Source organism: Oncorhynchus nerka, linkage group LG11 (genome assembly GCF_034236695.1).
Source record: "Oncorhynchus nerka isolate Pitt River linkage group LG11, Oner_Uvic_2.0, whole genome shotgun sequence".
Classification (NCBI taxonomy): domain Eukaryota; kingdom Metazoa; phylum Chordata; class Actinopteri; order Salmoniformes; family Salmonidae; genus Oncorhynchus; species Oncorhynchus nerka.
Genome location: NC_088406.1, coordinates 1,654,536 through 1,677,598, shown reverse-complemented (window position 1 = coordinate 1,677,598; position 23,063 = coordinate 1,654,536). Strand labels below are relative to the sequence as shown.

The following is a 23,063-nucleotide window of genomic DNA, read 5'->3' as shown; positions in this document are numbered from 1 at the left end:
TATTCATGATACAGCACTGCCTCTTACCTGTGACTATATTCATGATACAGCACTGCCTCTTATCTGTATTCATGATACAGCACTGCCTCTTACCCGTGACTGTATTCATGATACAGCACTGCCTCTTACCTGTGACTGTATTCATGATACAGCACTGCCTCTTACCTGTGACTGTATTCATGATACAGCACTGCCTCTTACCTGTGACTGTATTCATGATACAGCACTGCCTCTTACCTGTATTCATGATACAGCACTGCCTCTTATCTGTATTCATGATACAGCACTGCCTCTTACCTGTATTCATGATACAGCACTGCCTCTTACATGTGACTGTATTCATGATTCAGCACTGCCTCTTATCTGTAACTGTATTCATGATACATCACTGCCTCTTACCTGTGACTCTATTCATGATACAGCACTGCCTCTTACCTGTGACTCTATTCATGATACAGCACTGCCTCTTATCTGTATTCATGATGCAGCACTGCCTCTTATCTGTATTCATGATGCAGCACTGCCTCTTATCTGTATTCATGATGCAGCACTGCCTCTTACCTGTGACTCTATTCATGATACAGCACTGCCTCTTACCTGTGACTGTATTCATGATGCAGCACTGCCTCTTATCTGTATTCATGATGCAGCACTGCCTCTTATCTGTATTCATGATACAGCACTGCCTCTTACCTGTGACTCTATTCATGATACAGCACTGCCTCTTACCTGTGACTCTATTCATGATACAGCACTGCCTCTTACCTGTATTCATGATACAGCACTGCCTCTTACCTGTGACTGTATTCATGATACAGCACTGCCTCTTACCTGTGACTGTATTCATGATACAGCACTGCCCCTTACCTGTGACTCTATTCATGATACAGCACTGCCTCTTACCTGTATTCATGATACAGCACTGCCTCTTACCTGTGACTATATTCATGATACAGCACTGCCTCTTACCTGTATTCATGATACAGCACTGCCTCTTACCTGTATTCATGATACAGCACTGCCTCTTACCTGTGACTCTATTCATGATACAGCACTGCCTCTTACCTGTGACTATATTCATGATACAGCACTGCCTCTTACCTGTATTCATGATACAGCACTGCCTCTTACCTGTGACTCTATTCATGATACAGCACTGCCTCTTACCTGTGACTATATTCATGATACAGCACTGCCTCTTACCTGTATTCATGATACAGCACTGCCTCTTACCTGTGACTATATTCATGATACAGCACTGCCTTTTACCTGTGACTGTATTCATGATACAGCACTGCCTCTTACCTGTATTCATGATACAGCACTGCCTCTTACCTGTGACTATATTCATGATACAGCACTGCCTCTTACCTGTATTCATGATACAGCACTGCCTCTTACCTGTATTCATGATACAGCACTGCCTCTTACCTGTATTCATGATACAGCACTGCCTCTTACCTGTGACTGTATTCATGATACAGCACTGCCTCTTACCTGTATTCATGATACAGCACTGCCTCTTATCTGTATTCATGATACAGCACTGCCTCTTACCTGTATTCATGATACAGCACTGCCTCTTACCCGTGACTGTATTCATGTGCCTTGCTGCTTAATTAAAGTGTACATACAGTATCCCCCCAGGTTTGTATGAGCGGTGTACTCACGATCTTTCTTGGTCTTGGCGGTGCTAGCGGTCGATGCAGGGCCCTGGCCGATACTGTTGAAGCCTCTGACTGTGATGAGGTACACGCTGTTCCCCTCCAGGCCTGTCAGCACCATAGACGTCTCGTTCCCCGCGGTCTTCTTCCTGTTCCCTGACTCCTCCTGCTCACTGTCCTTCCTGTAGCTCACCTGACAAAAGAAGACATTGGGTGTGTCTCTTTAAAAACCTGTTTTTTATTGTAGTATTTACATTCATTTGTTTTATTTAGATTTATCTCATGAAAAATGTTATGTATAATGCACACACACACACACCTCGTATCCCCGTGGTCTCCCAGGGCCAGGGTTGGGTGGCCTCCAAGTTACTTTGATTTCCGAAGAGGAAATGCTGGAAGCTTTTACCTCAGATGGGGCCTCTCTGGGCTCTGTAGAGGATCACACACACACACACACACACACACACACACACACACACACACACACACACACACACACACACACACACACATAAGAGTAGATATCTACAGTCTGTCAGTACATATTGATAAGAGTAGATCTCTACAGTCTATCAGTACATATTGATAACAGTCTATCAGTACATATTGATAACAGTAGATCAGTACATATTGATAACAGTCTATCAGTACATATTGATAACAGTCTATCAGTACATATTGATAACAGTCTATCAGTACATATTGATAACAGTAGATCTCTACAGTCTATCAGTACATATTGATAACAGTAAATCAGTACATATTGATAACAGTCTATCAGTACATATTGATAACAGTCTATCAGTACATATTGATAACAGTCTATCAGTACATATTGATAACAGTAGATCTCTACAGTCTATCAGTACATATTGATAACAGTAAATCAGTACATATTGATAACAGTCTATCAGTACATATTGATAACAGTCTATCAGTACATATTGATAACAGTCTATCAGTACATATTGATAACAGTAGATCTCTACAGTCTATCAGTACATATTGATAACAGTCTATCAGTACATATTGATAACAGTCTATCAGTACATATTGATAACAGTCTATCAGTACATATTGATAACAGTAGATCTCTACAGTCTATCAGTACATATTGATAACAGTCTATCAGTACATATTGATAACAGTCTATCAGTACATATTGATAACAGTAGATCTCTACAGTTTATCAGTACATATTGATAACAGTATATCAGTACATATTGATAACAGTAGATCTCTACAGTCTATCAGTACATATTGATAACAGTCTATCAGTACATATTGATAACAGTAGATCTCTACAGTCTATCAGTACATATTGATAACAGTAGATCAGTACATATTGATAACAGTCTATCAGTACATATTGATAACAGTCTATCAGTACATATTGATAACAGTCTATCAGTACATATTGATAACAGTAGATCTCTACAGTCAATCAGTACATATTGATAACAGTCTATCAGTACATATTGATAACAGTAGATCTCTACAGTCTATCAGTACATATTGATAACAGTAGATCTCTACAGTCTATCAGTACATATTGATAACAGTAGATCTCTACAGTCTATCAGTACATATTGATAACAGTATATCTCTACAGTCTATCAGTACATATTGATAACAGTAGATCTCTACAGTCTATCAGTACATATTGATGACAGTAGATCTCTACAGTCTATCAGTACATATTGATAACAGTCTATCAGTATATATTGATAACAGTCTATCATTACATATTGATGACAGTCTATCAGTACATATTGATAACAGTAGATCTCTACAGTCTATCATTACATATTGATAACAGTCTAGATCAGTACATATTGATAACAGTACATATTGATAACAGTAGATCTCTACAGATTGATAACAGTAGATCTCTACAGTCTATCATTACATATTGATAACAGTCTCTCATTACATATTGATAACAGTAGATCAGTACATATTGATAACAGTAGATCAGTACATATTGATAACAGTAGATCAGTACATATTGATAACAGTACATATTGATAACAGTAGATCAGTACATATTGATAACAGTAGATCAGTACATATTGATAACAGTAGATCTCTACAGTCTATCAGTACATATTGATAACAGTAGATCAGTACATATTGATAACAGTTGATCAGTACATATTGATAACAGTACATATTGATAACAGTAGATCAGTACATATTGATAACAGTAGATCAGTACATATTGATAACAGTCTATCAGTACATATTGATAACACTCTATCAGTACATATTGATAACAGTAGATCAGTACATATTGATAACACTCTATCAGTACATATTGATAACAGTCTATCAGTACATATTGATAACAGTACATATTGATAACAGTAGATCAGTACATATTGATAACACTCTATCAGTACATATTGATAACAGTCTATCAGTACATATTGATAACAGTAAAACTCTACAGTTAATCAGTATTGTTATTATGTTTCATCAAGTAGTTTTTTTCATGATTACTTTCATAGTAGATTAGTCAGTGAATAGAGGGTACTTCATAGTAGATTAGTCAGTGAATAGAGGGTACTTCATAGTAGATTAGTCATACAGTACAGTGAATAGTATCTGAATCCCAGGGGAGATCAGAGGATAAATAGATGACATAAAGGGACACATTGTCAGTGAATAGAGGGTACTTCATAGTAGATTAGTCAGTGAATAGAGGGTACTTCATAGTAGATTAGTCAGTGAATAGAGGGTACTTCATAGTAGATTAGTCAGTGAATAGAGGGTACTTCATAGTAGATTAGTCAGTGTATAGAGGGTACTTCATAGTAGATTAGTCAGTGTATAGAGGGTACTTCTTCTTGACTAACATGTCAAACATCAACAAATTAACCACTAGACCAGGGCTGTCAAACATTTGGTGGTTTGAGTAAAACAGTTTCCAGCTCGCTAATAATCACATCAATGAAAGCTAGACAGTCAGGGAGTAGACAAAATCACAAAATGATAACTAGAGGACTATTTTGGGCAGATTTATACAGCGAGGAAAAATAACACATTTTCAGTGTCTCCCTCTGGACCTCGTTGAATACCGAATGCGGCCCACGGGGAAAAATGAGTTCGACAGCCCTGCTCAAGAGCAGGGTTTTCTAAACTCGGTCCTGGGGCCCCGAACCCTCGGTCCTGGGGCCCACCCTGGGTGCACGTTTAGTTTTTGCCCTAGCTCTACACAGCTAATTCAAATAACAAACTCATTGGGGCGGCAGGGTAGCCTAGTGGTTAGAGCGTTGGACTAGTAACCTGAAAGTTGCAAGTTCAAACCCCCGAGCTGACAAGGTACAAATCTGTCGTTCTGCCCCTGAACAGGCAGTTAACCCACTGTTCCTAGGCCGTCATTGAAAATAAGAATCTGTTCTTAACTGACTTGCCTAGTTAAATAAAGGTAAAATAAAAAAAAAAATACATTTATTACTTGAATCAGCTGTGTTGTGCTGTTGGGCAAAAACCAAAACCTGAAACCAGGGGGCCCCTGGACCGAGAACTAAGATGTGATGTTTTGCCTTTGCTTTTTACTTGGGAGAACTAGTAGAACTGAGGACGTGACATTAGAACTGACAGTAGAACTGAGGACGTGACAGTTGAACTGACAGTAGAACTGAGGACGTGACAGTAGAACTGAGGACGTGACAGTAGAACTGAGGACGTGACAGTTGAACTGACAGTAGAACTGAGGACGTGACAGTAGAACTGAGGACGTGACAGTAGAACTGAGGACGTGACAGTAGAACTGAGGACGTGACAGTTGAACTGACAGTAGAACTGAGGACGTGACAGTTGAACTGACAGTAGAACTGAGGACGTGCCAGTAGAACTGAGGACGTGACAGTAGAACTGAGGACGTGACAGTAGAACTGACAGTAGAACTGTGGACGTGACAGTAGAACTGTCAGTAGAACTGAGGACGTGACAGTAGAACTGACAGTAGAACTGAGGAGGTGACAGTAGAACTGAGGGCGTGACAGTAGAACTGAGGACGTGACAGTAGAACTGAGGGCGTGACAGTAGAACTGAGGACGTGACAGTAGAACTGACAGTAGAACTGAGGACGTGACAGTAGAACTGTCAGTAGAACTGAGGACGTGACAGTAGAACTGACAGTAGAACTGAGGAGATGACAGTAGAACTGAGGGCGTGACAGTAGAACTGACAGTAGAACTGAGGAGGTGACAGTAGAACTGAGGGCGTGACAGTAGAACTGAGGACGTGACAGTAGAACTGAGGGCGTGACAGTAGAACTGAGGACGTGACAGTAGAACTGACAGTAGAACTGAGGACGTGACATTAGAACTGTCAGTAGAACTGAGGAGGTGACAGTAGAACTGACAGTAGAACTGAGGACGTGACAGTAGAACTGACAGTAGAACTGAGGACGTGACAGTAGAACTGACAGTAGAACTGAGGACGTGACATTAGAACTGTCAGTAGAACTGAGGAGGTGACAGTAGAACTGACAGTAGAACTGAGGACGTGACAGTAGAACTGAGGACGTGACAGTAGAACTGAGGACGTGACAGTAGAACTGACAGTAGAAATGAGGACGTGACAGTAGAACTGACAGTAGAACTGAGGACGTGACAGTAGAACTGTCAGTAGAACTGAGGACGTGACAGTAGAACTGACAGTAGAACTGAGAACGTGACAGTAGAACTGACAGTAGAACTGAGAATGTGACAGTAGAACTGAGAACGTGACAGTAGAACTGAGGACGTGACAGTAGAACTGACAGTAGAACTGAGAACGTGACAGTAGAACTGAGGACGTGACAGTAGAACTGACAGTAGAACTGGGCGTGACAGTAGAACTGACAGTAGAACTGAGGACGTGACAGTAGAACTGACAGTAGAACTGAGGACGTGACAGTAGAACTGAACTGAGTAGAACTGAGGAACGTGACAGTAGAACTGACAGTAGAACTGAGGACGTGACAGTAGAACTGAGGACATGACAGTAGAACTGAGGAGGTGACAGTAGAACTGACAGTAGAACTGAGGAACTGTGACAGTAGAACTGAGGACGTGACAGTAGAACTGACAGTAGAACTGAGGGCGTGACAGTAGAACTGTCAGTAGAACTGAGGACAGGAACTGACAGTAGAACTGAGGAGTGACGTGACAGTAGAACTGAGGACGTGACAGTAGAACTGAGGGCGTGACAGTAGAACTGAGGACAGTGAACTGAGTAGAACTGACAGTAGAACTGAGGACGTGACATTAGAACTGTCAGTAGAACTGAGGAGGTGACAGTAGAACTGACAATAGAACTGAGGACGTGACTGAGTAGAACTGACAGTAGAACTGAGGACGTGACAGTAGAACTGACAGTAGAACTGAGGACGTGACAGTAGAACTGACAGTAGAACTGAGGAGGTGACAGTAGAACTGACAGTAGAACTGACGTGACAGTAGAACTGAGGACGTGACAGTAGAACTGAGGACGTGGCAGTAGAACTGAGGAGAACTGACAGTAGAACGTGACAGTAGAACTGAGGAACGTGACAGTAGAACTGACAGTAGAACTGAGGACGTGACAGTAGAACTGACAGTAGAACTGAGGACGTGACAGTAGAACTGTCAGTAGAACTGAGGACGTGACAGTAGAACTGACAGTAGAACTGAGAGACGTGACAGTAGAACTGACAGTAGAACTGAGAACGTGACAGTAGAACTGAGAACGTGACAGTAGAACTGACAGTAGAACTGAGGAACGTGACAGTAGAACTGAGGAACGTGACAGTAGAACTGAGTAGAACTGAGGACGTGACAGTAGAACTGACAGTAGAACTGAGGACGTGACAGTAGAACTGACAGTAGAACTGAGTAGAACGAGGACGTGACAGAACTAGAACTGACAGTAGAACTGAGAACGTGACAGTAGAACTGACAGTAGAACTGAGAGACGAGGACGTGACAGTAGAACTGAGAGAACTGAGGACGTGACAGAACTGACAGAGACTGACAGTAGAACTGAGAACGTGACAGTAGAACTGAGGACGTGACAGTAGAACTGAGGACGTGACAGTAGAACTGAGGACGTGACTGAGTAGAACTGACACAGTAGAACTGACAGAGAACTGAGGACGTGACAGTAGAACTGACAGTAGAACTGAGAACAGTGAACAGTAGAACTGAGAACGTGACAGTAGAACTGACAGTAACTGAACTGACAGTAGAACTGACAGTAGAACTGAGAAACTGACAGTGAACTGAGGACGTGACAGTAGAACTGACAGTAGAACTGAGAACGTGACAGTAGAACTGAGGACGTGACAGTAGAACTGACAGTAGAACTGAGAACGTGACAGTAGAACTGAGGACGTGACAGTAGAACTGACAGTAGAACTGCGAACTGACAGTAGAACTGAGGACGTGACAGTAGAACTGTCAGTAGAACTGACAGTAGAACTGACGACGTGACAGTAGAACTGACAGTAGAACTGAGGACGTGACAGTAGAACTGACGTGAGTAGAACTGAGTAGAACTGACGTGACAGTAGAACTGAGTAGAACTGAGGACGTGACAGTAGAACTGACAGTAGAACTGAGGACGTGACAGTAGAACTGACAGTAGAACTGAGGACGTGACAGTAGAACTGACAGTAGAACTGAGGACGTGACAGTAGAACTGACAGTAGAACTGAGAACGTGACAGTAGAACTGACAGTAGAACTGAGAACGTGACAGTAGAACTGACAGTAGAACTGAGAACGTGACAGTAGAACTGAGAACGTGACAGTAGAACTGAGGACGTGACAGTAGAACTGACAGTAGAACTGAGAACGTGACAGTAGAACTGAGGACGTGACAGTAGAACTGACAGTAGAACTGCGAACTGACAGTAGAACTGAGGACGTGACAGTAGAACTGTCAGTAGAACTGAGGACGTGACAGTAGAACTGACAGTAGAACTGAGGACGTGACAGTAGAACTGACAGTAGAACTGAGGACGTGACAGTAGAACTGAGGACATGACAGTAGAACTGAGGAGGTGACAGTAGAACTGACAGTAGAACTGAGAACTGTCAGTAGAACTGAGGACGTGACAGTAGAACTGACAGTAGAACTGAGGGCGTGACAGTAGAACTGTCAGTAGAACTGAGGAGGTGACAGTAGAACTGAGGGCGTGACAGTAGAACTGAGGACGTGACAGTAGAACTGAGGGCGTGACAGTAGAACTGAGGACGTGACAGTAGAACTGACAGTAGAACTGAGGACGTGACATTAGAACTGTCAGTAGAACTGAGGAGGTGACAGTAGAACTGACAATAGAACTGAGGACGTGACAGTAGAACTGACAGTAGAACTGACAGTAGAACTGAGGACGTGACAGTAGAACTGACAGTAGAACTGAGGACGTGACATTAGAACTGTCAGTAGAACTGAGGAGGTGACTGAGGACGTGACAGTAGAACTGACAGTAGAACTGACAGTAGAACTGAGGACGTGACAGTAGAACTGAGGACGGACAGTAGAACTGCACAGTAGAACTGAGGACGTGACAGTAGAACTGAGGAACGTGACAGTAGAACTGACAGTAGAACTGAGGACGTGACAGTAGAACTGACAGTAGAACTGAGGACGTGACAGTAGAACTGACAGTAGAACTGAGTAGACTGACAGTAGAACTGACAGTAGAACTGAGAACGTGACAGTAGAACTGAGGACAGTAGAACTGACAGTAGAACTGTGACAGTAGAACTGAGAACGTGACAGTAGAACTGACAGTAGAACTGAGGACGTGACAGTTGAACTGACAGTAGAACTGAGGACGTGACAGTAGAACTGAGGACGTGACAGTAGAACTGAGTAGAACTGAGAACGTGACAGTAGAACTGAACTGACAGTAGAACTGAGGACGTGACAGTAGAACTGTCAGTAGAACTGAGGACGTGACAGTAGAACTGACAGTAGAACTGAGGAACTGACAGTAGAACTGACAGTAGAACTGACGTAGAACTGAGGAACTGAGGACGTGACAGTAGAACTGACAGTAGAACTGAGGACGTGACAGTAGAACTGAGGACGTGACAGTAGAACTGACAGTAGAACTGAGGACGTGACAGTAGAACTAGAACTGACAGTAACTGAGAACTGAGGACGTGACAGTAGAACTGACAGTAGAACTGAGAGAACTGACAGTAGAACTGACAGTAGAACTGACAGTAGAACTGAGAACTGTGACAGTAGAACTGAGGAACGTGACAGTAGAACTGACAGTAGAACTGAGACGAACGTGACAGTAGAACTGAGGACGTGACAGTAGAACTGACAGTAGAACTGAGGACGTGACAGTAGAACTGAGGACGTGACAGTAGAACTGAGGACGTGACAGAACTGAACTGGACGTGACAGTAGAACTGACAGTAGAACTGAGAACGTGACAGTAGAACTGAGTAGAACTGAGGACGTGAGTAGAACTGAGAACTGGGGACTGACAGTAGAACTGACAGTAGAACTGAGAACGTGACAGTAGAACTGACAGTAGAACTGAACTGAAGAACTGAGAACTGACAGTAGAACTGAGGAACTGACGAGGACGCGTGACAGTAGAACTGACAGTAGAACTGAGAACGTGACAGTAGAACTGAGGACGTGACAGTAGAACTGACAGTAACTGAGAACTGACAGAGACTGACAGTAGAACTGAGGACGTGACAGTGAACTGAGTAGAACTGTCAGTAGAACTGACAGTAGAACTGACAGTAGAACTGAGAACGTGACAGTAGAACTGACAGTAGAACTGAGGACGTGACAGTAGAACTGACAGTAGAACTGAACTGAGGACGTGACAGTAGAACTGACAGTAGAACTGAGGGACGTGACGTGAACTGAGTAGAACTGAGGACATGACAGTAGAACTGAGGAGGTGACAGTAGAACTGACAGTAGAACTGAGAACTGACAGTAGAACTGAGGACGTGACAGTAGAACTGACAGTAGAACTGAGAACTGACAGTAGAACTGAGGACGTGACAGTAGAACTGAGGACGTGACAGTAGAACTGACAGTAGAACTGAGGACGTGACAGTAGAACTGACAGTAGAACTGAGGACTGACAGTAGAACTGAGAACGTGACAGTAGAACTGACAGTAGAACTGAGAACTGAGGAGGTGACAGTAGAACTGAGAACGTGACAGTAGAACTGACAGTAGAACTGAGGACGTGACAGTAGAACTGACAGTAGAACTGAGAACTGACAGTAGAACTGACAGTAGAACTGAGAACGTGACAGTAGAACTGACAGTAGAACTGAGAACGTGACAGTAGAACTGAGAACGTGACAGTAGAACTGAGGACGTGACAGTAGAACTGAGGACGTGACAGTAGAACTGACAGTAGAACTGAGAACGTGACAGTAGAACTGACAGTAGAACTGAGAACGTGACAGTAGAACTGAGAACGTGACAGTAGAACTGACAGTAGAACTGACAGTAGAACTGAGAACGTGACAGTAGAACTGACAGTAGAACTGAGAACGTGACAGTAGAACTGAGAACGTGACAGTAGAACTGACAGTAGAACTGAGGACGTGACAGTTGAACTGACAGTAGAACTGAGGACGTGACAGTAGAACTGAGGACGTGACAGTAGAACTGAGGACGTGACAGTAGAACTGACAGTAGAACTGAGGACGTGACAGTAGAACTGTCAGTAGAACTGAGGACGTGACAGTAGAACTGACAGTAGAACTGAGGAGGTGACAGTAGAACTGAGGGCGTGACAGTAGAACTGAGGACGTGACAGTAGAACTGAGGGCGTGACAGTAGAACTGAGGACGTGACAGTAGAACTGACAGTAGAACTGAGGACGTGACATTAGAACTGTCAGTAGAACTGAGGAGGTGACAGTAGAACTGACAATAGAACTGAGGACGTGACAGTAGAACTGACAGTAGAACTGACAGTAGAACTGAGGACGTGACAGTAGAACTGACAGTAGAACTGAGGACGTGACATTAGAACTGTCAGTAGAACTGAGGAGGTGACAGTAGAACTGACAGTAGAACTGACAGTAGAACTGAGGACGTGACAGTAGAACTGAGGACGTGGCAGTAGAACTGAGGACGTGACAGTAGAACTGAGGACGTGACAGTAGAACTGACAGTAGAACTGAGGACGTGACAGTAGAACTGACAGTAGAACTGAGGACGTGACAGTAGAACTGTCAGTAGAACTGAGGACGTGACAGTAGAACTGACAGTAGAACTGAGAACGTGACAGTAGAACTGACAGTAGAACTGAGAACGTGACAGTAGAACTGAGAACGTGACAGTAGAACTGACAGTAGAACTGAGAACGTGACAGTAGAACTGAGGACGTGACAGTAGAACTGAGGACGTGACAGTAGAACTGACAGTAGAACTGAGGACGTGACAGTAGAACTGACAGTAGAACTGAGGACGTGACAGTAGAACTGACAGTAGAACTGAGAACGTGACAGTAGAACTGACAGTAGAACTGAGAACGTGACAGTAGAACTGAGAACGTGACAGTAGAACTGACAGTAGAACTGAGAACGTGACAGTAGAACTGAGGACGTGACAGTAGAACTGAGGACGTGACAGTAGAACTGACAGTAGAACTGAGAACGTGACAGTAGAACTGACAGTAGAACTGAGAACGTGACAGTAGAACTGAGAACGTGACAGTAGAACTGACAGTAGAACTGACAGTAGAACTGAGAACGTGACAGTAGAACTGACAGTAGAACTGAGAACGTGACAGTAGAACTGAGGACGTGACAGTAGAACTGACAGTAGAACTGAGAACGTGACAGTAGAACTGAGGACGTGACAGTAGAACTGACAGTAGAACTGCGAACTGACAGTAGAACTGAGGACGTGACAGTAGAACTGTCAGTAGAACTGACAGTAGAACTGACGACGTGACAGTAGAACTGACAGTAGAACTGAGGACATGACAGTAGAACTGACAGTAGAACTGAGGACGTGACAGTAGAACTGACAGTAGAACTGAGGACGTGACAGTAGAACTGAGGACATGACAGTAGAACTGAGGAGGTGACAGTAGAACTGACAGTAGAACTGAGAACTGACAGTAGAACTGAGGACGTGACAGTAGAACTGACAGTAGAACTGAGAACTGACAGTAGAACTGAGGACGTGACAGTACAACTGAGGACGTGACAGTAGAACTGACAGTAGAACTGAGGACGTGACAGTAGAACTGACAGTAGAACTGAGGACTGACAGTAGAACTGACAGTAGAACTGAGAACGTGACAGTAGAACTGACAGTAGAACTGAGAACTGAGGAGGTGACAGTAGAACTGAGAACGTGACAGTAGAACTGACAGTAGAACTGAGAACTGACAGTAGAACTGACAGTAGAACTGAGAACGTGACAGTAGAACTGACAGTAGAACTGAGGAGGTGACAGTAGAACTGAGGACGTGACAGTAGAACTGAGGACGTGACAGTAGAACTGACAGTAGAACTGAGGACGTGACAGTAGAACTGACAGTAGAACTGAGGACGTGACAGTAGAACTGACAGTAGAACTCACACCTTTTGTACTAATATTGCAGCATCTCGGCTTTCGTCAGCAACGCGACTTCAGAAATTATATAATTTGTAAGGCGACTTGAAGGAGCGACTTCCCTTTGAATAATTTTTACTTTCCCAACCCCTGCAAAGAAGTCCTTAGATGTCCTGACCCCTCCTGTCTCAGCCTCCAGTATTTATGCTGCAGTAGTTTATGTGTCGGGGGGCTAGGGTCAGTTTGTTATATCTGGAGTATTTCTCCTGTCTTATCCGGTGTCCTGTGTGAATTTAAGTATGCTCTCTCTAATTCTTTCTTTCTTTCTTTCTTTCTCTCTCTCTCTTTCTCTCTCTCTTTCTCGGAGGACCTGAGCCCTAGGACCATGCCTCAGGACTACCTGGCATGATGATTCCTTGCTGTCCCCAGTCCACCTAGCCGTGCTTTCCTGTTGCACCCTCGACAACCACTGTGATTAGTATTATTTGACCATGCTGGTCATTTATGAACATTTGAACATCTTGGCCATGTTCTGTTATAATTTCCACCCGGCACAGCCAGAAGAGTACTGGCCACCCCTCAGAGCCTGGTTCCTCTATAGGTTTCTTCCTAGGTTTTGGCCTTTCTATGGAGTTTTTCCTAGCCACCGTGCTTCTATACCTGCATTGCTTGCTGTTTGGGGGTTTTAGGCTGATGTAAGAAGGGCTACAAAATACATTTTGATTTGATGTGCGAGTGCAATAACTCACCCCCCTCTGCAGAGTACACAGTGACCACACCACTGAAGGGTCCGTCTCCCTTGTTGTTGTACACGCCCACTTTCACTTCGAAGGGGGTGAGGGGAGGGAAGGTCTCGTCTCTGTACTTGTACGTAGTGGAATCTGCTGATGTCACCATCTTCTCCTTCCATCCTCGCGTCCCATTGGCTCTGAACGCCACGATGTAGCCAAAGCCCTCCCCATTCTGGAACTCCTCAGACACAGGCTAGAATACAGGGAATACATTTTTTGTTGGACATGTAAATCTAATCGATGACGACACCATGGGGTCATTTAAATATCTGAATTCATTCATTCATCCTCTGAAATATGAGTTCACGGACTCGAATAACTGTATTATATCCTGGTAGTAGCCTTGTAGGAGCCTACCCCAGTGAACGTCTGTAGCTTACAGTATAACAGACACTTGTGCCTAAAGAAAATTAAAAAGACAGTAGAGAAATTAGATAAATCAGTCCAAGTAAATTAGAGTACATGGAAATTAAACCATTTTGCATGGTCTGACCCCTGAGCCAAGCATAGCTACACCAATCCCACTGAGCTAGGCATAGCTACACCAATCCCACTGAGCTAGGCATAGCTACACCAATCCCCATGAGATCTCCCCACATAACATAACATAACACCTGCTTACAAGCAAAAATCAGGAAGCACCAGTGACTTGGTCTACTAAAAAGTGGTCAGATGAAGCAGATGCTAAACTACAGGACTGTTTTGCTATTACAGACTGGAACATGTTCCGGAATTCCTCCGGTGTCATTGAGGAGTACACCACATCAGTGACTGGCTTCATCAATAAGTGCATTGAGGACGTCGTCCCCACAGTGACTGCACGTACATACCCCAACCAGAAGCCATGGATTAAAGGCAACATTTGCACTGAGCTAAAGGGTAGAGCTGTCGTTTTCAAGGTGCGGGACTCTAACCCGGAAGCTTACAAGAAATCCTGCGATGCCCTGCGACAAACCATCAAACAGGCAAAGCGTCAATACAGGACTGAGATTGAATCGTACTACACCGGTTCCGATGCTCGTCAGATGTAGCAGGGCTTGCAAACTATTAGACTACAAAGGGAAGCACATCCGTGAGCTGCCCGGTGATACGAGCCTACCAGACGAGCTAAATCACTTATATGCTCGCATCGAGGCAAGCAACACTGAGGCATGCATGAGAGCATCAGCTGTTCCGGACGACTGTGTGATCACGCTCTCCGTAGCCGACGTGAGTAAATCCTTTAAACAGGTCAACATACACAAGGCTACGGGGCCAGACGGATTACCAGGACGTGTGCTCCAGGCATGTGCTGACCAACTGGCAGGTGTCTTCACTGACATTTTCAACATGTCCCCGATTGAGTCTGTAATACCAACATGTGTCAAGCAGACCACCATAGTCCCTGTGCCAAGAACACAAAGGCAACCTACCTAAATGACTACAGACCTGTAGCACTCACGTCCATAGCCATGAACTGCGTTGAAAGGTTGGAAATGGCTCACATAAACCCCATTATCCCAGAAAACCAATTTGCATACCAACCTAACAGATCCACAGATGATGCTATTGATTTTGCACTCCACACTGCCCTTTCCCACCTGGACAAAAGGAACACTTATGTGAGAATGCTGTTCATTGACTACAGCTCAGCGTTCAACACCATAGTACCCTCAAAGCTCATCACTAAGCTAAGGATCATGGGACCAAGGACCCGGGGACTAAACACCTTAAACACGTCCTTCTGCAACTGGATCCTGGACTTCCTGACGGGCCGCCCGCAGGTGGTGAGGGTAGGTAGTAACACATCTGCCACGCAGATCCTCAACACTGGAACTCCCCAGGGGTGCGTGCTCAGTCCCCTCCTGTACTCCCTGTTCACCTACGACTGCATGGCCAGGCATGACTCCAACACCATCATTAAGTTTGCTGACAATACAACAGTGGTAGGCCTGATCACCGACAACGACGAGACAGCCTATATGGAGGAGGTCAGAGACCTGGCCGGGTGGTGCCAGAATAACAACCTATCCCTCACTGTAACCGAAACTAAGGAGATGATTGTGGACTACAGGAAAAGGAGGACCGAGCACGCCCCCATTCTCATAGACGCGGCTGTAGTGGAGCAGGTTGGGAACTTCAAGTTCCTTGGTGTCCACATCAACAAAAAACTAGAATGGTCCAAACACACCAGACAGTCGTGAAGAGGGCACGACAAAGCCCATTCCCCCTCAGGAAACTAAAAAGATTTGGCATGCGACCTCAGATCCTCAAAAGGATCTACAGCTGCAACATCGAGAGCATCCTGACTGGTTGCATCACTGCCTGGTACGGCAGTTGCTCGGCCTCTGACCGCAAGACACTACAAAGGGTAGTGCGTACGACCCAGTACATCACTGGGGCTAAGCTGCCTGCCATCCAGGACCTCTACACCAGGCGGTGTCAGAGGAAGGCCCTAAAAATTGTCAAAGCCTCCCCAGTCATAGACTGTTCTCTCTACCACCGCATGGCAAGCGGAACCGGAGAGCCAAGTAAAAAAAACGACCAAAAGGCTTCTCAACAGTTTTTACCCCCAAGCCATAAGACTCCTGAACAGGTAATCAAATGGCTATTTGCATTGTGACCCCCTCCACAACCCTCTTTTTTATGCTGCTGCTACTCTCTGTTTATCATATACACACAGTCACTATAACTACATATTCATGTACATACTACCTCAATTGGCCCGACCAACCAGTGCTCCCGCACATTGGCTAACCGGGCTATCTGCATTGTGTCCCACCCCTCTTTTACGCTATTGCTACTCTCTGTTCATCATATATGCATAGTCACTTTAACCATATCTACCTGTACATAATACCTCAATCGACCTGGCTAACCAATGTTTTTATGTATCCTTGCTACTTTTATAGCCTCGCTACTGTAAATGGCCTGTCTTTTTACTGTTGTTTTATTTCTTTACCTACCTATTGTTCACCTAATACCTGCTGCCTTGGCAGGAACTAATGGGGATCCATAATAAACCCCAGGAAGAGTAGCTGCTGCCTTGGCAGGAACTAATGGGGATCCGTAATAAACCCCAGGAAGAGTAGCTGCTGCCTTGGCAGGAACTCCTGGGGATCCATAATAAACCCCAGGAAGAATAGCTGCTGCCTTGACAGGAACTAATGGGGATCCATAATAAACCCCAGGAAGAGTAGCTGCTGCCTTGGCAGGAACTAATGGGGATCCATAATAAACCCCAGGAAGTGTAGCTGCTGCCTTGACAGGAACTAATGGGGATCCATAATAAACCCCAGGAAGAATAGCTGCTGCCTTGGCAGGAACTAATGGGGATCCATAATAAATACAAACCCTCCAGGACCAGGGTTGTCCTGACCTAGGCTCTACCACAGTGGACTAACACAGTCTTGTGGTGTGCAGGAGAGCCCAGTTGACACAGTCAGTTCCCTTCGCGGTGCAGTGGAGGGTAAGCACACCTTCCCTGAGCGGTGCAATGGAGGGTAAGCACACCTTCCCTTAGCGGTGGAGTGGAGGGTAAGCACACCTTCCCTTAGCGGTGTAGTGGAGGGTAAGCACACCTTCCCTTAGCGGTGGAGTGGAGGGTAAGCACACCTTCCTGAGCGGTGCAATGGAGGGTAAGCACACCTTCCCTTAGCGGTGGAGTGGAGGGTAAGCACACCTTCCCTGAGCGGTGCAATGGAGGGTAAGCACAGCTTCCCTTAGCGGTGTAGTGGAGGGTAAGCACACCTTCCCTTAGCGGTGTAGTGGAGGGTAAGCACACCTTCCCTTAGCGGTGTAGTGGAGGGTAAGCACACCTTCCCTTAGCGGTGCAGTGGAGGGTAAGCACACCTTCCCTTAGCGGTGCAGTGGAGGGTAAGCACACCTTCCCTTAGCGGTGCAGTGGAGGGTAAGCACACCTTCCCTTAGCGGTGCAATGGAGGGTAAGCACACCTTCCCTTAGCGGTGCAATGGAGGGAGTTCCCTTAGCGGTGCAGTGGAGGGTAAGCACACCTTCCCTTAGCGGTGTAGTGGAGGGTAAGCACACCTTCCCTTAGCAGTGGAGTGGAGGGTAAGCACACCTTCCCTGAGCGGTGCAATGGAGGGTAAGCACACCTTCCCTTAGCGGTGGAGTGGAGGGTAAGCACACCTTCCCTGAGCGGTGCAATGGAGGGTAAGCACAGCTTCCCCTAGCGGTGTAGTGGAGGGTAAGCACACCTTCCCTTAGCGGTGCAGTGGAGGGTGGGTGCAGTGGAGGGTAAGCACACCTTCCCTTAGCGGTGCAGTGGAGGGTAAGCACACCTTCCCTTAGCGGTGCAGTGGAGGGTAAGCACACCTTCCCTTAGCGGTGCAGTGGAGGGTAAGCACACCTTCCCTTAGCGGTGCAGTGGAGGGTAAGCACACCTTCCCTTAGCGGAGCAGTGGAGGGTAAGCACACCTTCCCTTAGCGGTGCAGTGGAGGGTAAGCACACCTTCCCTTAGCGGTGCAGTGGAGGGTAAGCACACCTTCCCTTAGCGGTGCAGTGGAGGGTAAGCACACCTTCCCTTAGCGGTGCAGTGGAGGGTAAGCACACCTTCCCTTAGCGGTGCAGTGGAGGGTAAGCACACCTTCCCTTAGCGGTGTAGTGGAGGGTAAGCACACCTTCCCTTAGCGGTGCAGTGGAGGGTAAGCACACCTTCCCTTAGCGGTGCAGTGGAGGGTAAGCACACCTTCCCTTAGCGGTGCAGTGGAGGGTAAGCACACCTTCCCTTAGCAGTGCAGTGGAGGGTAAGCACACCTTCCCTTAGCGGTGCAGTGGAGGGTAAGCACACCTTCCCTTAGCGGTGCAGTGGAGGGTAAGCACACCTTCCCTTAGCGGTGCAGTGGAGGGTAAGCACACCTTCCCTTAGCGGTGCAGTGGAGGGTAAGCACACCTTCCCTTAGCGGTGCAGTGGAGGGTAAGCACACCTTCCCTTAGCGGTGCAGTGGAGGGTAAGCACACCTTCCCTTAGCGGTGCAGTGGAGGGTAAGCACACCTTCCCTTAGCAGTGCAGTGGAGGGTAAGCACACCTTCCCTTAGCGGTGCAGTGGAGGGTAAGCACACCTTCCCTTAGCGGTGCAGTGGAGGGTAAGCACACCTTCCTTAGCGGTGCAGTGGAGGGTAAGCACACCTTCCCTTAGCGGTGCAGTGGAGGGTAAGCACACCTTCCCTTAGCGGTGCAGTGGAGGGTAAGCACACCTTCCCTTAGCGGTGCAGTGGAGGGTAAGCACACCTTCCCTTAGCGGTGCAGTGGAGGGTAAGCACACCTTCCTTAGCGGTGCAGTGGAGGGAGTAAGCACACCTTCCCTTAGCGGTGCAGTGGAGGGTAAGCACACCTTCCCTTAGCGGTGCAGTGGAGGGTAAGCACACCTTCCCTTAGCGGTGCAGTGGAGGGTAAGCACACCTTCCCTTAGCGGTGCAGTGGAGGGTAAGCACACCTTCCCTTAGCGGTGCAGTGGAGGGTAAGCACACCTTCCCTTAGCGGTGCAGTGGAGGGTAAGCACATGTGAATTCAGTTTAAACACCTTTCTTACATAACTATTATCATATTACTCAAGCGTTTACCCACCTATCCAGGAATGCATTATAAATATAGGGAACGTTACTTTATTCATGAACAGGGAAGCAGGAACAGCGTTTACACACCTATTTTTTCATACCACTACATCACTGCTTCCTTGAAATGACCCTCCTATCTATGGTCCTCTGACACAATACAATCAGCAGTTTATCTCCACCATGAACTCACCAGCTCAAAACTTTTTTTAATTGACAAGGCATATCATTTCCAGATTTTCTATTTTTTTCTCGTAACCTCTTTGGTAACAGGATTAAATCAATGTCTGCAAATGAAACACTAAACAGACAGTAATTAAATCAAAATGCCACAAAGTCCCAGCTGAATCCCTGTAACTTCCAAGCCGTAATGAAATAAATTACTTGTAAATGTCACGCTCTTTGATGGCAAGCATGAACACTTTACATAGACACATTTGGTGTTGTTTCTGCAGCTATACTGTAAGGTTTAATCTTGGTAAGTCCTTAAGGGTTTTAACTATTGTGTGAATATTTTGTGTTCTTGCTTTAGTTGATTTTTTCCCCAACCTCAAACCTACTGTAGCACATTGTGTTTATCAATCACATTTATTTATAAAGCCCTTTTTACATCAGCAGATGTCACAAAGTGCTGTACAGAAACCCAGCTTAAAACCCCAAACAGCAAGCAATGCTGATGTAGAAGCACGGTGGCTAGGAAAAACTCCCTAGAAAGATAGGAACCTTGTGGCCAGTCCTCTTTTGGCTGCGAGGGGTGTATATTTTTTATTTTAATTTTACCTTTATTTAACCAGGCAAGTCAGTTAAGAACACATTCTTATTTTCAATGACGGCCTGGGAACAGTGGGTTAACTGCCTGTTCAGGGGCAGAACAACAGATTTGTACCTTGTCAGCTCGGGGGTTTGAACTCGCAACCTTCCGGTTACTAGTCCAACGCTCTAACCACTAGGCTACGCTGCCGCCCATTACAAGAGTACATGACCATGAAGGTCAGATTGTTCTTCAAGATGTTCAAACGTTCATAGATGACCAGCAGGATCAAACAATAAGCACAGTGGTTGTAGAGGGTCAGTGAGGCACCAGGTCAGTTCCCCAGGAGGAAATGTCAGTTGGCTTTTCATAGCTGAGCAATCAGAGGTCGACACAGCAGGTGTGGTAGAGAGAGAGAGAGAGGGAGAGAGAAAATTGAAGACACCATGTCCGAGACAAGGTAGCACATCTGGTGAACAGGTCAGGGTTCCTGCAGCAGCATGACCAGGTGGACTGGAAACAACCAGGAGTCATCAGGCCAGGTAGTCCTGAGGCATGGTCCTAGGGCTCAGTTCCTCCGGGAGGAGGGGGAGAGATGGAGAGAGAGAGAGAAATAGAGGGATCATACTTAAATTTACACAGGACCAGATAAGACAGGAGAATTACACCAGATGAAATAGACTGACCGTAGCTGCCCGGCACTTTGACAAAGCACAGCTCCCACACCACTCAACCCACTCAAGTGACTCACCCCTCCTAGGGACAGCATGGAAGAGCACTAGTAAGCTAGTGACTCAGTCCCCGTAATAGGGTCAGAGGCAGAGAATCCCAGTGGAGAGAAAGGAGCCGGCCAGGCAGAGACAGCAAGGGTGGTTCGTTGCTCCAGTGCCTTGCCGTTCACCTTCGCACCCCTAGGCTAGACTACACTCAATCATAAGACCTACTGAAGAGATGAGTCTTCAGTAAAGACTTAAAGGTTGAGACCGAGTCTGCGTCTCTCACATGGATAGATAGACCATTACATAAACATGGAGCTCTATAGAAATCCCTGACTCCAGCTGTTTGCTTAGAAATTCTAGGGGCAATAAAAAGGCCTGTGTCTTGTGACCATGGCGTACGTGTAGGTATGTACTGCAGGACCAAATCGGAGAGATGGGTATGAGAAAGTAATGCTGAGAATGTAATGCTTTGTAGGTCAGCTGTAAAACCTTGAAGTCAGCCCTAACAGGAAGCTTGACTGGATTCTAGTCACGATTTTAGCAGCCGTGTTTAGCACTAACTGAAGTTTATTTAGTGCTGTATCCGGTAGCCGGTAAGTAGAACATTGCAGTAGTCTAATCTGGACGAGACGAAAGCATGGATGAGCTTTTCTGCATCAATTTTAAAAAGTTTCAGATTTTTGCAATTTTACAAAGCTGCCCTTGCAATATTATTGACATGTTTGTCAAAAGAGAGATCAGGGTCCCGAGTAACGCTGAGGTCCTTCACATTTCTATTTGAGACGACTGTATAACCTTTAAGATTAGTTGTCAGATCCAACAGCAGATCTCCAAGGCTACAGTGGGGCCACAGTTTCTCCTCACCCCTCCTGTCTCAGCCTCCAGTATTTATGCTGCAGTAGTTTATGTGTCGGGGGCTAGGGTCAGTCTGTTATATCTGGAGTATTTCTCCAGTGTCCTGCATACGTGTAGGTATGTACGGCAGGAACAAATCGGAAAGATAGGTAGGAGCAAGCCCATGTAATGCTTTGTAGTTTAGCAGTAAAACCTTGAAATCAGCCCTTGCCTTGACAGGAAGCCAGTGTAGGGAGGCCAGCACTGGAGTAATATGATCACATTTTCTGGTTCTAGTTAGGATTCTAGCAGCCGTATTTAGCACTAACTGAAGTTTATTTAGTGCTTTATCCGGGTAGCCGGAAAGTAGAGCATTGCAGTAGTAGTGTAACCTAGAAGTGACAAAAGCATGGATTACTTTTTCTGCATAAATGTTGGAGAGAACATTTCTGATCTTTGCAATTTTACGCAGATGGAAAAAAGCCTTTGAAACAGTCTTGATATGTTTGTCACAAGAGAGATCAGGGTCCAGAGTAACACCGAGGTCCTTCACAGTTTTATTTGAGACAACTGTACAACCATCAATATTAATTGTCAGATTCAACAGAGGATCTCTTTGTTTCTTGGGACCTAGAACAAGCATCTCTGTTTTGTCCGAGTTTAAAAGTAGAACGTTTGCAGCCATCCACTTCCTTATGTCTGAAACACAGGCTTCCAGCGAGGGCAATTTTGGGGCTTCACCATGTTTCATTGAAATGTACAGCTGTGTGTCATCCGCATAGCAGTGAAAGTTAACATTATGTTTTCGAATGACATCCCCAAGAGGTGAAATATATAGTGAAAACAATAGTGGTCCTAAAACGGAACCTTGAGGAACACCAACACTTACAATTGATTTGTCACAGGACAAACCATCCACAGAGACAAACTGATATCTTTCCAACAGATAAGATCTAAACCAGGCCAGAACTTGTCTGTGTAGACCAATTTGGGTTTCCAATCTCTCCAGAAGAATGTGGAGCACTAAGGTCTAGGAGCACTAAGGTCTAGGAGCACTAAGGTCTAAGAGCACGAGGACAGATGCACTAATGTCTAGGAGCACTAAGGTCTAGGAGCACTAAGGTCTAGGAGCACTAAGGTCTAGGAGCACTAAGTTCTAGGAGCACTAAGGTCTAGCAGCACTAAGGTCTAGGAGCACTAAGGTCTAG

General features: G+C 45.5%; 1 protein-coding gene across 1 annotated transcript in view; it reads right to left on the bottom strand.

The window, feature by feature from the left end:
* The window catches only part of LOC115124438 (contactin-5-like), a 653,850-nt gene that overhangs the window by 17,272 nt on the left and 613,515 nt on the right, over positions 1 to 23,063 (bottom strand). Inside the window, 3 exon segments of the mRNA XM_065024146.1 lie at positions 1,671 to 1,857; positions 1,984 to 2,093; positions 13,955 to 14,189. Of these exon segments, the coding sequence (XP_064880218.1) occupies positions 1,671 to 1,857; positions 1,984 to 2,093; positions 13,955 to 14,189 (532 nt within the window).